At 44.3% G+C, this 17,205-nt stretch overlaps 1 protein-coding gene across 3 annotated transcripts in view; it reads right to left on the reverse strand.

The window, feature by feature from the left end:
- CNTNAP2 (contactin associated protein 2) overlaps positions 1–17,205 on the reverse strand; it is a 1,803,519-nt gene that overhangs the window by 770,148 nt on the left and 1,016,166 nt on the right. For all 3 annotated transcript variants that reach the window (XM_053266196.1, XM_053266197.1, XM_053266198.1), the window contains one exon: positions 12,239–12,388. In XM_053266196.1, coding sequence (XP_053122171.1) covers positions 12,239–12,388 — 150 coding nt within the window. The remainder of the gene's footprint in view (positions 1–12,238; positions 12,389–17,205) is intronic.

The raw sequence follows: 17,205 nt of genomic DNA on the forward strand, positions 1-17,205 counted from the left end.
ATGTGGTGTGTATCATCATTGCATCATAATTCTGTTGTTTGAGATTCAAGCCAACTTCACAGGGTTGTTGTGAGGAAAAAACACATGTGTGTCAGTCAGATGTATGCTGGGGGGGGCGGTGGCGGGGGGGGCACGGCGGGGGGGGGGGGCGCAATTTCAGTGCTTGCCCCGGGTGCCGTTTTCCCTAGTTACGCCTCTGTTCCCCAGCAATAGCCCTGCCTGCTCATTTTGTGTATCTTACTCTTAAGATGGAGTGGGGTTCTTGTTTGTTTTATTGCATGTTGTAGCTGTGTGTGCATGTAGGCTGACTTGTGTTTTGGAGGAGGCACTGAGGCTCTAAGGCCCCACTTTGAATGCAGGTGTGCATACACTGCCTTGATAGTGGTTAGAGTGCTGGACCAGGACTGGGGAGACCCAAGTTCAAATCCCCATTCAGCTATGAGACTTGCTGGGTGACTCTGGGCCAGTCACTTCTCTCTCAGCCTAACCTACTCCACAGGGTTGCTGTGAGGAGAAACTTAAGTATGTACAATGCTCTGGGCTCCTTGGAGGAAGAGCAGGATAGAAAAAATGTGAATGCTGCTGCTTGCTCGCAGATAACAGCTGGCGGGGGGGGGGGTTGCTAATACACACTGCTGGATTTGGAATGCAATGAACATGCTGATCAGGGAATGTAAGGACTCCATCCAGTCTTCAGTACCTCTCTGAATAGCTGATAGGTGTGATTCCTGCTTTCTGAAGAAGGCTGTATCTGTGCTGCCTCTGCAATTTGCATCAGTGAAAGCACGTAAGGTGCAGTTATAATTTTCAGTTAGTGCCATAATTTATTAATTAAAAGATTAACAAGCTTGACTTTTATTTTTGATCTGATATAATGGTGAAGTTATCTGAAAGATGGGTGTCAGATATTTGGGGGGTCGGGGGGGGTGCAATTTCAGTGATTGCCCTAGGCGCTATTTTCCCTAGATAAGCCTCTAAGTGTCATAGTGTCATCCTGTTCACATTGTAATCTCTGATTGTCATCGATTACTTATCTAAGGAAGAAGGCGCAATACTGAAATGCAAAATGGTACCAAAGCAGCATCAGATAAGGGAAACATTGCCTATGATTTGTTTTTCTAAAAAGTGAATATTTTCACAATTTAGGGGTTCTGATGAAGGAATGGTTCTGTTCCTTGAAAACACTTATTTTGATCTGAAAAGGGAAATGGGTGACCAGTGTTAGGTAGGACTGGATGGAGCCATTTGAAGAACTGTTTCTCAATTTTGTTCCCCTGGGCAGAAACAATAATAGACTAGTGCATGCATAAAGACACTTATAAGAGCTCTCACATCTAAATGTCCAAACACTTTTGGTTGAGATTAATGGACTCATATTTGCTCTGAAGTTCTTTTGTTTTATCCACATAATTGCAGGACAACAAAAGCAACACAGTTTTCTAGAGGCCTCATGGGGAAAATGTTGGCTTCCTTTGAATTCTAAATTCCTGGAAAAAGAATAGAAAATGCAATGAAGTGCAAGTATGTGAAGCGAGGAAGAAAGATGTCCAAGGGTAATGGATACTTAAGCTAAGAGATATAGTGTCCATCCTATCCACATGCACAGTTACTCAATCTGTGTGGATGTATGAATCTTTTCATAACTCAAAGAACTGAATGCACATTGCCTCCCCTCTGCTTTTAAAGTCCCTTAAGACTAGCATTGAATCTTCTGGGGGGAAAGCATCATGAGTACAAGAAAAGACAAAGACAGTAAAAGCACTGTATGTGATTTACTCACAGGCATAGAAATAAAGAATTCCCTTCTGGCTCAGCCCTGTTCATCACAACTAGAAACGTCAACTCGCTCAGGCAGCTACAACAATAGATTCTTATACAGAATTCTGTTCTGCCCACATACTAATTATGGGACCTTATGAAAGACCCATTCCTGTGAAAAAAGTCTATCAAGACAAAAGATCCCTTCCAGATTAAAAGACTGATTGAAAACTTCATTTCAACCCTGAAAAGAGAAAGTTAACAGTGGAGTCACATCAAATTAATAATGACAATAAATAATAAGGTAACATAAAATAAAATCTGGGGTAGGGGAGAGGAATTGTTAACAAATGCAAGAGACAATTAATGCAGCATTGCCAATACTTAATTTATGAAGAGAGTGGTGCTGAGTCAAAATTATGTTATGAAGCCAGACCTCTTACCCTGGAACTCTGTCCTTTAGTTTTGACTAGCTGTGGTCATGCCGTGATAATAGTAAAGAGGGTCAGAAACGTGTAGGTGGCGGTGTAGTGTCACCATTCAAAAACTACTTTCATTCACTGAGGCGCTTCACACGACATGTATGAAGCTCCTGAGGGGGTTCTGCAGGGAGAGCGGGCTGATCCCGCTCTCCCCACAGATGAGCAGCCACTCATAGCTGGGCAGCTGCTCGTAGCTGGGTGGCATCCTGAGAAGACCCCCAAGCCTGGGAGGCTGCTTGCAGCCTCCCGGCCAGGGGTCTACTCATGTGTTGTCATGCACCATGGTGACACATGAGCAATGAAATGAGGTTAACGGAGTGCTTGCTCCATTAACCTCATTTGAGGGGAGGGTAGTTTAGGTGGGCTAGCTGCCTTGGTGGCACCGGGCTCACTTGTGAGCCCGGTGGTTCCCACGACCACTGGAAAGTGGGCTAAGCTCCCTCAGCCTGCTTTCCATGGTCATGGGAATACCTTCATTCAGTATCAGTGAAAGATTCCTGATTGTGCAGTTAGAGAAGCTATTCACATGATGGGAGAACCACTGGGCTCGGCTACAAGCCCGGTGGTTCTTAAGTGGGTGACCCGCTAAACTACCCCTGCCCTTAAACCAGGTTTGTGGAGCGAGCGCTCAGCAAACCTGGTTTTTTTAAACTGTGTGTTGCTGTGGCGCAGCTTCGTGCTGTGCTGTGGCAACTCACGAGGAGACCCCTGACTGGGAGGCTGAAAAGCAGCATGCCCTGCTTGCTCGTGCAGGGCATGCTGGAGCTTCTGGGGGCTGCATGGCCCCCGAGCTCCCAAGCCCCCACCAGCTCCATGACAGAGCCAGCAGTCGTGTGGGTGGCCACTGAGGGTGGCCACTGCAGCTGCCCGGAGCTTAGCCCGCTCTCCCTGCTAATCCTCTCCAGGTGGCTCCCACTGATCGTGGGAACCGCCTCAGACCCTGTCCAAAAATGCAAAGACCTCTACAGTTGCCCAAAGGAATACATGAAGTCCAGCAGATGTTGAAGTCATTCACACAATTAAAAACTGTGTTCTACGCAAGTTTGGAAACTGTGTGTGTTCCCAATCTTTGGTTGTGTGGAAGCAAGGTTAGAGGAAAATCTGGCTAGAAGTGATTATGTGGAAGCAAGGTAGAAGGAAAAGCTACCCAGGGTTTCCTCCTACCTTGCTTCCACACAATTGAAAACTGGGAGCACACACAGCTCCCAAAACTGGGTAGAACATAGTGAGGCTATTCACATGAGTGTGCAAAACCGAGCTAAGGGAGCCCAGCCTGGTTTTGCATGCTCATGTGAACCACCGGGATCAGGCCTGATCCTGGTGGCTACACAATGGCAATCCCGCCAAAGTAGTCACCTAGTTAAACAAGGTTAAGGGAGTGAGCACTCCTTTAATCTCTTCTTTTTTGTGTGTCAGCCGTGGCTACTTGCAGCTTCAGCTGGCCCACTGGTGGGGGAGGGGGGATCCCATTAATGCACCACACAAGTGCAATACTGGGACTCCTGGGGGCAGGGCAATGCGTAGTGGTGCATCCTGGCACCCTGAGCCCAGAGCTGCCGAGCGTGCTGCAGGGGAAGCCCATGTGAGTGGGTGATACTCAGTGGGCGATACTGGGTTGCTCATCTGGGTGGGCGATACACGCACCCAGGGAAGGAAACGCGACCAGCTGCAGGGAAGGTAAGCTTAACCCTCTTTCCCTGTAGACAGCCCATAAGCTCTTCTCACTGATTGTGAGAAGAGCTCTAGTTTTTGATTATGTGAATGACCTCAATGGATAACTAAAAAGCTCAAGTGTCCAGTTAGCCAAGTGCCTGGAGGTTGTCCAGTCTAAGTGAAGTGTTGCCAGAACCAGTATTTTTGGATTTGCACAGAAAAGCCCTGCTGTCTCTATGATATAGCTAACAGGCTAAAAGCTTTCAGTGAACCTTTCACCTTGCGCAGCTCTAGCAGCTTGGCATGAGTCGGTCATTAGGACAGGTAGAATTTGGCAACATGGCTCCAGGCTAAAGGTTCAGAAGACTGTAAGAGGATGTTGTCAGCCCCTCCTTTATGGAGGCAGACCCATCAAATGGAAATTGTCAAACACTCCCCATCAAGAGATAGCACTTGGAGTGCTCAGTATGATGAGAAAAGATGGCCATTTCCCTGCTCATTCGTATAATTAAGTGGCCAGCAAAAGATAAGGGAGGAGTCGCTCATTGTAAACAATACTATTGCACTCTTGCAGCTAGGACATCTTTGTCCGAGGTAGGCAAACAGAGATAATTTTGCCATATGCATGAATATTTACATAGCCTGCACTTCCATTTGTCCAAGAGGACACACCCGCAACGGCTAAAACTATCCCAGCACTGAGCATCTTTATCTTGCAAGAATCTCCCTACCCTAGAGGAAGGGATGACTGCTTGATTGAATCAACAAGAGCCCCAGGGCATGTGTGCAAGTATATTTGCCCTAAACGAGCCACATGGTTCAGAGCTGTAGAGGACCCAGGTTTCCACTCCAAAATGGACTCCCACATAGGCAAGCTGTGGCTGCTGCTCCTCAGCCCTCCTTCCCTTCTCTGCTCTGCTCCCTGGTCCTCCTCCCTGCTCCTCCTACCTTGCTTCCACACAATCGCTTCTTCCCAAGTGTTCCCCTTAACTTGCTTCCACACATCCAAAAACTGGGAGCACACACAGGTCCCAAACCCGGGTAGAACACAGTTTTGGACTGTGTGAATGACCTACGTGTATGTTATGTTAAATGCCTATGTACAACTTGTGAGTCAACAAGCTGAACAACCCACCAAACATGTATTGTGGCCTACCTGGAGCTCTTTCTCACGATCAAGTGAGAGGGCTTGAGGACGGGCAGGAGCAGCTTGCCTTGCCCGCAGATGGTCCGTGTGGAGATGCTGGGCATGTGAATCATGTGTCCAGAAGGTCCATGGCTGCCATGGGCAGTGCAGAGGTGTGGGGGTCAGGATGCATCATCCCGGCCCCTGGAAATCCCACAATGCACCATGCACTCACACAGTGCATTTCTGGGATCCTCCTAGCAATGGGCAGGCACCCATTAGTGTTGCAGCGCCATCTGAAAGCAACCAGCACTGACTCACAGTCAATTAAATGGGGTTAAGGGAGCGCTTGCTTCTTTAACCTCATTTAAGAGCGCAGCTTCTTACCTGGATTTGCTGCTGAGGCACCACCGGGAGCCATGGGGCTCCCAGTGGTTCCCACAGGCAGCCTAGCCTGGGCTTACCTGCCCTAGATCGGTCTTGGCTGCCAGTGAGAACAGCCTCCTGGTGTTTGATAGCCCCCTTGTTTTTACAGTCTCAGGCAGGCAGCAAAAAACCAAGAGGTTTACTGAGCATCTGCCAAATGTATATGTGGATGCATACAACTTGTGAGATACATAAAGTAAACCAACAACCAAGATTCTTGGGGCCTCTGACACAGAACCCAGTTAAGCAGTGAAACAGATTATTTATAGCTCTGAATGTACATCCCAATATATCCCTGAATAATTAGAGTAGCAGCATCTAGGAAATGTACAAGGAGGAGCTGAGCCTATGAGATTGTACTACTTTACCAGAAGATATCTTAATATCCCAAAAGGGCATTTGTATCCCACCACATGTTCTAGTGCAGAGCTCTGACACAGAAATCTGATTCCAAGCCTCAAGCCTTGGCTCACATTAAGCCCTGGGTAATTTCCCCACAAAACAGTGGTAAGTACGGGGGGCAGTTTTGAAATAGAACCTCCACTTATCACTGTTGGAATCCATCCCAGCATTTTATGCAGACACACACAAACACACTTCACCACATATTAGGTCTCCAAGAAATATTCACCAAAGTGGTACACTGTAAGTTTGAAAGGTTACAGTGTTAAAAAAAAGATGTTGTTCCGTGTATGTTATACAGATACGAGGATGCTACACTCCAAACACAGAGACTTGTTTTTGAAATGCCTGCTGGGAAAAAGCTTGTTGTATTTCAGATGTGACATTTATGCGGGTTTCTTGGGAATAGGTTTTGAAAAGTAAAAATAATGATATGTGTGATCAGAGACTTCTAAAAATACACATTGGAAAGTCCAACTGAATTCATTCTTGAGGAACCAAATTACCCTTGGGCTATTTTAATGTCTTTCTTTCTTTCTTTCTTTCTTTCTTTTCATTTTTACCCTGCATTTCCATCATAAGAGTCCTCTGAACAGCTCCAAGTTACCTTCCTATAACATTTGGGTGGTAGACCTTTCCCTTGCTTCTCAATTTTAGTCATAAAATGTGTATGAATCAAATTATATTAGTTCATACAAAGATATCAATAGCATATGGTACTTCTAAACATCGTATTTTGGAATGTGGGTTTTATACATAATTTAAAATGTTAGAGTGATAAAATGAAGCTACAACCTTTATCTTAAGGCCTCCTGCTTTGCATTCAAGTAACACTAACGATGCCCCAAACATATTGCAATTAACATCTAGCTAGCTAGACATACAGACCCATCTGTGTGCATAGGTCTTACATAGAATGAGAAGATAAGGGGTTCACAATCTAAGATGAGATACAGAGGAGACCACAGAGAAAGGGGAGGCAGGCAAAGACAGGAGAAGAAAGTGTGCTTATTTCAGTTCTTAGGCTTAGTTACAGTAGGAGGTTCTTAGGCTTAGTTACAGTAGGAGGTTCTTAGGCTTAGTTACAGTAGGAGGTTGAGTCAAAGGTTTCAAGGGAAAAGTGGTTTTTGAGGAGGGATTTGACGGAAACAAGAGAAGAGGAAACAGGAAAAGGGAAGATGGAGGATAACAAACAAGGATGAGTTTCAGATAGACTGTCTGGCAGGGTGCTATCATGTTAGAAGCGGGTCTCTAGCAATTGTTGGAGTTCTGAAGGCAGGAAACTGCTGCTAGAGAAATATGTCAAACCACAAATAAGTAGCACATCACTCATTTGTCTGAAGGCCATCTTAAGTTGGGTTTAGCCCCTCCCACTTTTATGGCACACCCAACCTTTGCTACATTGAGCCATTAGCACATAGCACAATGTGGAAGTGTCATGCCATTAAAAATGTACATGGTTATATTAATATGGAGATTGACAATGTTTGATATTTGTTTTGACATGCAGTAAGAGCTCCATGTTTTATTTAGACATTTGATTTCAGTGGCTGACATCCAGAGCAATGGAGTGCTTGCGGGAAGATGGGCTAGTGCAAAACTCTTGTGTTAGCTAGATGCACTCCAGACTAGTGTTACACTGCCACAAGCATGATGTTGTACAGTGGTTCTGTATTTGATAGTTGATATGCAATATTTTTTTGTATTTGACAGCTTATAAGATACCAAAGCAATCAAAATACATTTTAAAAAATCTAACACTTGAATTTTGACATAAAGGCTCACATTCAAAATGCAAATTCAAATGTCAGACTTGAAACATCACAGTCAAAGTCTGGGTGCTGCATCTCAAATATCTGTGAATAATATTAAGTATATTTACCCAATATTTAACCATGCTGAGCCTGTGGGATGGGAAAGGTTATAAATTCAAATTCACTATTAGTTTTTTCAGTTTTCTCTCCATTTGTCATGGGTTGGTTTTATTGAAGAGATTGGCGCTTCATTATTAGCAGAGCAGTACACTTTCGCTTGTGGGAGATGTTTCTACTGACTGCAAGAGAGAGGGACAGAGAGAAAATTGTATACATTCAGTACTTAAGTCAACAGCAGGCAGAGGGCCCTTTCAGAAGCAGGCTGCATTTAAAACAGGCATGAGGAATGCTGGATGACCACAAAGGTGACAAGGGGGGACAAAGGCTCTGTTTTGCATTAGATCATTCTTAAGTGTTGTCATTCTTGTCATTCTGAAGTGTTCATGTCTGACAAGCACTGCGGTGGAGGAGTGCTTTTATCCATACTCTCATAAGGCTACAAGTTTCCCAGAAGTGTGTGGCATGTCTATTGAGAGAATTGGAATCTACCTTTAATTAAGTGTATATTAGTTTTTTGTAAGACTATTTAAACTCTAATTTCCATATGTGCTTTAATGGTCCTCTGGATAAGAGCTAGCAAAATGAAATTAAACGAGAATAATAGGTTTAAAAAAAAAAATCTCATTTTGGTAGAGACATATTAACATCAATGACAGGTCTGAGCCTGGAGTTAATTTTATACGTAGATCATGAACCTGTTTAAAATAAAAATAAAAATAAAAATCTGAGATGAAATGTACCAATTTAAAACAATCAAGCTGAAACCAACCCAAAGCTCTATTCAGGCTTCCCAGAAAAACCCTGATGGTTTAATAAACTAAACATCACAGGGCTTTAAAAAGGAAGATCAACTACTGAATTTGATGGAACCTCTCAGGTTCCAACCTCAGTGAAGATTTATCTAATCTTATGTTTTAAGTGCAGAAAAGCTTCTAGTCTGTAGCTATCAGGGCATAAAAATGGGACAACTGAGGGGACTACAATGGGTCTCCTACAACTGCTTGAGACCTCAAGGGAGGAAAACGCTATTTTAAAAAGCCCTAAAACCTAAAGCAGCAGGGACGGAGGGCTGCACATGTGTGCTGACTTCATCCTGCTATACCAGCAAATGACTTCATAATGACTTCATGATGCTAACAAAAGCAGGACATCGGTGTAAACCATCATAGGGCCATGGTCATTCCCTCAGTCCAAGATACACTTCTCAATGGCTTCAGGGCTGAATGGCAAGTATCAAGCTCACACACTCACTTGGTCACCTAAGTCACTGTGGAGGCTAGACAGCTGCCTTTGCAGCCCTTCTAGAACATAGAACTGGTACGGTTTTCTCTAGACCTGGCCCCTTGGGAACTGATTCCAGGGTTAGTTGCTTCTGCTACAGCTTCCTTGCTTGAGCTGAGCACTTCATGACCCAAGCACAGGGATGACTGAGGCAGTCACTGTCCTCACATCAGGCACCATGGATCAACTCCTAAGGAGACCTGCTAAAGCCCTTCCACTAAAGTTAGGCACTGTTCAGCTTGGGCAAGGGGCAGCGGTCCTGGAGTTAATGCCATGGATCAAGGAAATATAGATGTCAGTAAAGCCCAAACTCTTTGGGCTGATCATCTTCTTGCATCTCAACAAATGTTTTCAGTGAATTCCCACTTGTAAAATGTTTACTTGTGATTTTGATTTAAAGTTGCACAGAATCTAAATATATGATTAAGTTGTTATAGGTAACTAGCTGATTTGGTGCAGAGCATCTCTGCCCTGTCTGTCTCTCCCCCACATCTTCATTTCATGGCAATCCCTTCAGCCCGTCCATTCTCCCTCCCCTTCAGCCCATTGGTTCTCCCCCATCCCTTCAGCCCCAGTCCATTCTCCCCCCTCCCTTCAGCCCCAGTCCGTTCTGCCGCTCCCAGTCAGCTTTCTCTCACCACCCTCCTGTGGCACTTTCCCTCCCTGCCTGCCAGCCAGCCTGGCCACTGCTTTCCCTCCCCGCCGGCCAGCCTGGCCACCATCCACCCCTTCTGATATCCAGCAGCTGCTCACAAACTCTCATGAGAGTTGCCACATGTGGGATTAGTGACAGGTATGTTTAAGAGAAATATAAATAAATATAAATATTGTATATGGTTTAGACAAAGTATTTGGTCTATCTTTTAATGACGGCTCTCAAATTCAGCTTCCTCTGTGTGCTACTCCTTGAAGAATCACTTGTTAATTAGAAGGCCATCTGAAGATAGCGTTTACTAGTGGGGCTTAAATCTGTTCCTTTGTAAGTGTGCTCTTCACTATATTTTTAGATCTCAGGTCTCTTCAGTAGTTTAATGGCTGCTTACAGGTTACTCTCCTCCTCAACATCTATGCTACCTTTATGCTTATTTGTGGACTTTGATTGACTGGAGATGTTTTCTTGAACTGGGAATCAAGAAGTGAAGAGGAAGAAAGATAAAAGTATTAGGCATTATGGAGTTTTGGATGAGGACCAAGATCACCTGGATTTAAATTCCTAAATCCCACTTTTCACCATGAAGCTTACTGGGTGACCCTGAGCCAGTTGCCATCTCCCAGCCTGAGCTATTCACAGGATTATTGTGAGGATTAAAAAATGGTGGGAAGGGGAGCAATGTATACCACCTTCAGCACCTTGGAGGAAGGCCTGTATTAAAATGTAATACAAAACATGTAAAGTGTGCCATCAAGTCGATTTCGACTCCTAGTGCCCACAGAGTCCTGTGGTTTTCTTTGGGTAAAATACAGGAGGGGTTCACCATTGCCTCCTCCAATGCAGTATGAGACGATGCATTCTAGCACCTTACTATATCGCTGCTGCCTGATCTAGTACCAGCAAGGATTCGAACCAGAAACCTTCTGCTTGTTAGTCAAGCATTTCCCTGCTGTGCTACTTAAGGTGACAAATACAAACATGTACTAGCCACCATTTGAAAAATCTAAACAAGGTAGCTGTAGGCTTTACCCATGGACCTTGAAGGCTCTGCCCCATCACAAACCACTCCCTATATGGCAAAGGTTCCCAGCCTTGGTCCCCAGATAATGTTGGACTACAATTCCCATCATCCCCAACCACAATGGCCAGAAGTCCAACAATATCTGGAAACCCAAGTTTGGGAACTCCTACTATACAACGAGGCTGTTCTCACAACCAGGAGAAACTGGGCTAAGGGAGCCTAGCCCAGTTCCTCCTGGTAGCATGCTACCACGGGAGCTGCACAGCTCCCGGCAGCAAACCTTACAAAATACCTCTCCCCTTAAATGAGGTTTGAGGAGCAAGCACTCCGCCAACCCCATCTAGTTGATCGTGTGCTGCTGTGGTGCAGCTCTGTGCTGCTGTGACACACAAGTAGACCTCCCCCCCCCGACCAGGAGGCTCCAACAAGCTCCCCAGGATGCCCCGCACACTTGCCCTCGATCCCCACTGGCTCTGTGACGGAGCTGGCAGTTGTGTGAGCAGCCGATCCGGTCGCCCAGGGACAGCTCTCTGCTCATCTGTAGGGAGAGCGGGCTAAGCCTGCTGTCCCTGCAGAGCTCAGTTACTGCTCGGGTGGAGATCCTCAGCATGTTGTAAGGAAATCCAATACATCTATGCAATGTATTTAAGAGCCCCTGGTGGCGCAGTGGTAAAACTGCCGCCCTGTAACCAGAAGGTTGCAAGTTTGATCCTGACCAGGGGCTCAAGGTTGACTCAGCCTTCCATCCTTCCGAGGTCGGTCAAATGAGTACCCAGAATGTTGGGGGGCAATATGCTAAATCATTGTAAACCGCTTAGAGAGCTTCCAGCTATAGAGCGGTATATAAATGTAAGTGCTATTGCTATTGCTATTGCTATTAAGAGGTTCTAGTCTTTCTGATGACTTTGTAGAGCTATGTTAAAAGCATGATGATACGTTATGAAGACTGACTGTTTTAATTCTTTTCTTAATGTTGGTCCCCTTTACAAATTCAGATTTTAGCCGCCCTGCAGCTGACCGTCTGGAAACCTTACCTTGTTTGTTTGTTTTTCACTCACTTGCAGAAAAACACCATAGTCCTGTTCAAACATTCTCTCCCCATGTTCACTGAACATGGGGAGAGAGGGAGTGAGAGTTGGTGAACCAATCTGGCGAATGACCAGCCTGTGTGGCTCAAGTTACAGCTAGGATGATAAGAGAGAAGAAGAGGAGGCAGCTGTGTCAGGGTGGAAAGAGAGAGGGAGATGCAATTGTGGCCAGTTCTATGCCTGTCCGCTCCACCCTCTGCTCCTCCAAGCCTTACTGGCTGCACCTGCTAAGGTGACATCAAAGGATTGTAATGCTGAATGGACTGGAAATTCACATCTGCGGCAGGGATATTTTACATGAGTGCTCTAGTGGTACAATGGAAATCCTTTTAAAGATGAAAACTTAAACACAGGATTAACATTTCTGGTGATGTCACTTGTACTGCACACAAAAGAAAGACATTTCACAGGAAAATATTGTGCTTTAAAACTATTCTTTCACAAAAACATATACACAGGTTAAAAGGTTTTTTACCTCCAAAGACGTATTTCTCTCCACTTAAAACTTTCAAAGGACTGTTACTTCGAACAGACGAGGCTTCATCTCCATCAATGGTGAGCACTGCAAAATTTTCTTTTGCTAAGAATCGAACCTCGTGCCACTGCCCATCATTGAGTCCAGCACCTAAAAGGGAAAGAGGAGAGCTTTCTTTAGTTTCTTTAGGCACTATCTTTACATCTCTTGGAATCTTGAGATCAAAGCTTCTGCAGAGTGTTATAGTGGGATTACTGTTGTACATAAAATATTTAGCAGACAAAAGTAAACAAACGATTTGTCATATTTAAATTACAGTGAATGTCTGAATTTTTGTCTTATCATTCCTAGACAAATTTTGTGAATATCCTAAACTCAAATACCCTGTTGAATGTTGGCAGCCAAATGGAATTGTCTGCATTTACTTGGGTATATCTGAAAAGCAAGGGAATGATCTCTGTCTATTTGGGGGCATTCATTCATCCAAGATTGTCAACATTTATTTTTACCCTTACATTATCCACTTCATCCAAAGTATATAGCGATGGCTGGTTCTCACATTATTTACTGATACATATTAAACCACCAGTGTGAAAATACCTTCACATGATCAAAGCAGACTGATTTATATCTATTGGTGGTGGGGTTTTTTTTAACAATAGTTGTATCTATCTATCCATCTCTCTCTCTCTCTCTCTCTCTCTCTCTCTCTCTTGTTTTTCCTCCAAGGAGCTCAGGAAAATGTACATGGTTATGTTTATCCTCTCAACCACCCTGCGAGGTAGGTTAGGCTGAGAGATATGTGACTGGCCGAGAGTCACCCACTGAGTTTCATGGCTGAATGAATTTCACCCAGTGTTGTCACTTCTCAAGATTTCTGAAGGGAGAGAAGTGAACATCCCCACAGATCATTGCAAAGCACAACACTTCTCTAAAGCACAAGGCTTCTCTAAAGATAACTGACAATATTACCACAATAAAGTGAGATATGGACCAAAATAATTTACCCTCTGAGCCTCTCCATATTCACTCAGAAGTAAGTCTCACTGGTTTCAATGGGACTGTTCTTAAGTGTTCATAGAAATACAGCCCAAGTTATGTATAGTGGCTCACATTCTGCTCAGTCTTACAACAGCAGAGGAAGAGGGCTGTGCAACCCTCACAGACATATTCCTGGACATGAAAAAAGCTTCTGCAGAGAGGGAAGAGAAGTGAAAATCACTCCCCCCCCCACCTGCCCATACTGCCAAACGTTGACCACAGTTACTTTAGGGACTTCTTGTGTGGCACGCTCGTATGGCTGAGCAGAATGTCAGCCATTTAGATGTAATATCTAAAATAATTTTTTGCTGTGGCCATAATATAGCTGATGGAAACACTTATGCCCATTGTCTCCTATGAGAAGAAAACACAAGCCTCTTTCATTTGGAACAAGGCTTTGAGTGATCAGAATTTACGTCAGAGAAAAGTTCCCTCAGGATGGAAATACATGTTTTGTGACTGAGGTGTAATAAAACCCTTGACGTCTGTTTCTTTTCTGCAATGTGGTTTTAGGAGGGAACAATTGCAGCTTACAATGGTTATTATGTAGGGTGAATAACTGTGGATGGATAGGATGAAAATCTAGGGTGGCTAGTGTGAATATCTGTGAGCTTTGGTAGAGAGTTATGATTTATTTATTTATTTAATATATGTATATACTGCCCAAGACTTTACACTCTGATTTGTGTATATCATCTGAATTGTTTTACTAAAGCGTTCTTTAAATGCTCTCTTGAATAGAACGATTCTCATTTCCTTTCATTGAAGTGGATAACTACTAGAATAAACCTCCTATAAAAAGGGCAGGCTTCTGCGAGATTCCAGGTTTCATTTCCCTGAGCTGCTCTCTGTTTGTCTTATGCGATTACCATGCTGGCAATCACATACCCACATGCTCCTGAAGTCCGTCTCTTTGTCACTTTGTAACATCACACTCCAGTGGGACCAAGTAATTCAATCTCAGGGTAAGGCTATGAAGGTGAAAGGGTAAAGCTATGCAGCCAGGAGAAGGATTGGTTCTCAGTAGCCCATATTAAGTTCTGAGGGACAAAATAAATGGACCGTAGTTGGCAAAACTCTCAGAGGAAAGAAAAACAAACTGTGCTGTCTCCTCCAGGAAAGTGGGGTCACCAGGAACAGGTTTAAATTCCTTCTCCACCCCATCTGTATTCCTGAGTAAATCCCTTGAGTTTCCCTTGACTGTGAGGTGCTTCACACAATACATGTGAGGCACCTGATGGGGTTCTACAGGGAGAACGGGCTTAGCCGCGGGGCATGCTGGAGTGGCCCCCAGGCTTGTTTCAGCGTCCCGGCGGGGGTCTCCTCATGTGTTGTTACGGTGTGGAGCCACACTGCGGCAATACACAATCAAATAGATGTAATTAGCGGAGCGCTTGCTCTGCTAACCTCATCTAAGGGGAGGGGTATTCAAGCGGGTCACCCACTTTGGAGAAACCGGGCTTGGCTGTGAGCCCTGTGGTTCTCACGCTTGGCCGCAATTGGACTAGGCTCCCTTAGCCCAATTTTTGTTGGAGATGAAGCTCCAGTGCATTGACCTTTTGCACCAACTGTCCTAATGACCACTAGGGGCATTGGGAGTAGAGACAGTGAGTCAGGGTCTCCCTATCTGTCCCTACTCTATGACCCCTGAACTGACTCTGCAGCACTTCCTATGCTGCATCATAATCCTTCCTTTCCTCCTAGAGAACAGATGGAAACATCTCTCTCTCTCTCTCCTTACCGATCCACTATGTAGTCCTTTAGATTAGATATAGGTCTTTCCTATCTAAGTGTATTTAACCAATAAATGTTTAGTGTTTAGTCATACAAGGATCTCCATGTGTTTTCTCTAAATAGCTGCAATATCCAAACCATCCTCTGCTACCTACTCTGTAAGTGGAGTGTGTGCTCATTCCTTAGTGCTCTGCTGTTTTACCTATTGTGTGTAAAAATCAACAACCTCTAACAATTTTGGCCGATCGTGAGAATCGCCTCTCTGTTTCTTTCTACCAGTGAATGACTGCCGCTAACTCTTGTGGATGAATGGGGACTCTATTAGGGAGTGAAAGGTAAGTTCTGGAATTAAGTTTGGGTTCCTTCTTTTTACTTTAGCAATCATCCTGATTTCAGAATATTTGATTTTTGCAAAATTTATTCACATCTGCATAAAGTCAACTGATTGGGGTTACATATGGACAAGGAAGATTTTAAATAATGTGGAATGATACAGTTTTTATTGCTGCTGCTTTGTGTTTTTTGTGTTACTGTTTTATATAGGTATTTAAAATATATTATTTTTAGATATATTATTTTAAATATATTATTTTTATATTTAATAACTGTACTTTTTGTCTTTTAATTGTGCATTGTTTTAATTATATTGTAAACCACTTTGGGATTGTCTCTATATATAATTCTCTAAGGTGTACCTGTGGCTAATCTCATGTGTGCAAGATCTCACGAGAGTTCACATACAGAAACACCATGGTGATTGGGCAGTGGAGATTCCATATGCAGATAGGGAGGAGGAGCCTGTGAGAGCAGAAGCACCATGGTGATTGGGCAGTGGAGATTCCATATGCAGATAGGGAGGAGGAACCTGTGATGGTTAAGGACAGTTGGAATGCAACTGCTACTGGTCGGAAGATGTTCTTGATTGTAGAAGAGAGGTATCTATATATATCAAAAGATAATGGGTAGGGGTCTGTGAAGAGAGGGGTCATGAAGGAGGAAAGAGCCCCTTCAGGAGAAGGAGGCTGCAGTTGTATGAATTAGATGTGGAAACAAGATGAACAAGATCTGTTAACTCAGGAATGGAGGGGGGGAGGGCGGGAGGGAGAAATGGGGGAATAAAGACAGAGGGGAAGAGTTAGTGGAGGAGAGAGAAAGAGAGAAAAAGAAGGGAAGGGGGAGAGAGAAACAAGGTAGGACAAGGGTCGGGCCCAAGCCTGTCAGTGGCCAGAGGGGAATGAGTGGCCATGGCGGCACCTATTGGCAGCAAGGAAGGGCCCAATCAACTACTGCTGCTGTTTGGGACAACTGAAGCCATTGGCGGAGGGAGGCAGGCAGGCAAAGGATGGGCCCGGGTCTGTCAGCAGCCTGAGGGGAATGAGCAGCCATGGCGATGGCAGCAGTGAGGGCTTGGTCAACCGCTGCTGCTGCTCCTGTGGAGGGGAGCAGGAGCTGGGCTTGAGTGAAGGTGGGGAGGTCTCTGGGGATAGGGGCTGCAGCTTGGCCAATAGGCACCAGCAGCATTGCAGCTGCAACCAAGAGGGGTGAGGGGGATGGAGTAAAGGGTTGGAGGAGTGACCAAGAGGAGTGAGGGGGATGGAAGCAACAGGATGGAGGAGGAGGAACAGGAGTGTGGCTCAGGTGAGGGTGGAGAGATCTCTGAGGTGAATGGGGCTATGGCAGGGGGTGAGGGGAGCAATCAAGTACTAGTGCGCAGATGCTCTGCATGAGTTAAGCTAGTTTTAATTAAAAGTGGTATAGAAATTAAACAATAAAAATAAATAGAAGTTGTAGAACCTTTTCCAGAGTAGAGGGGTGTGTGTGTGTGTGTGTGTGTGTGTGTGTGTGTGTGTGTGTTAGAAGTCTCCCCAAATTTTATATTTGTATTTTTCCAATCTTTATTTTTTCATGCAATACTATAGAAATTTCTTGGCTTGCTTATTTAAAGTATGCAACCACAATCCTCCTGTGCATCATAGGAACTCTGGTTTCATGTGTAAATTAGATATGTCAATGAAGCATTTTCCATCTTGCAAGGATTTCTTTTAAATGGCATTACTTTAAAATTGGGACTCTTGAGATTGTCACTTTGATTGAACAAGAAGAAACAGATGTTTCTGTTATAAGAGACATGGAGGAAGAAATGGTTTAATGATACCATTTTTTTTTGCAAGATCTTAAAATGTAGTAAGAAA

The sequence above is a fragment of the Hemicordylus capensis genome, chromosome 6 (genome assembly GCF_027244095.1).
Source record: "Hemicordylus capensis ecotype Gifberg chromosome 6, rHemCap1.1.pri, whole genome shotgun sequence".
NCBI classification, from domain to species: domain Eukaryota; kingdom Metazoa; phylum Chordata; class Lepidosauria; order Squamata; family Cordylidae; genus Hemicordylus; species Hemicordylus capensis.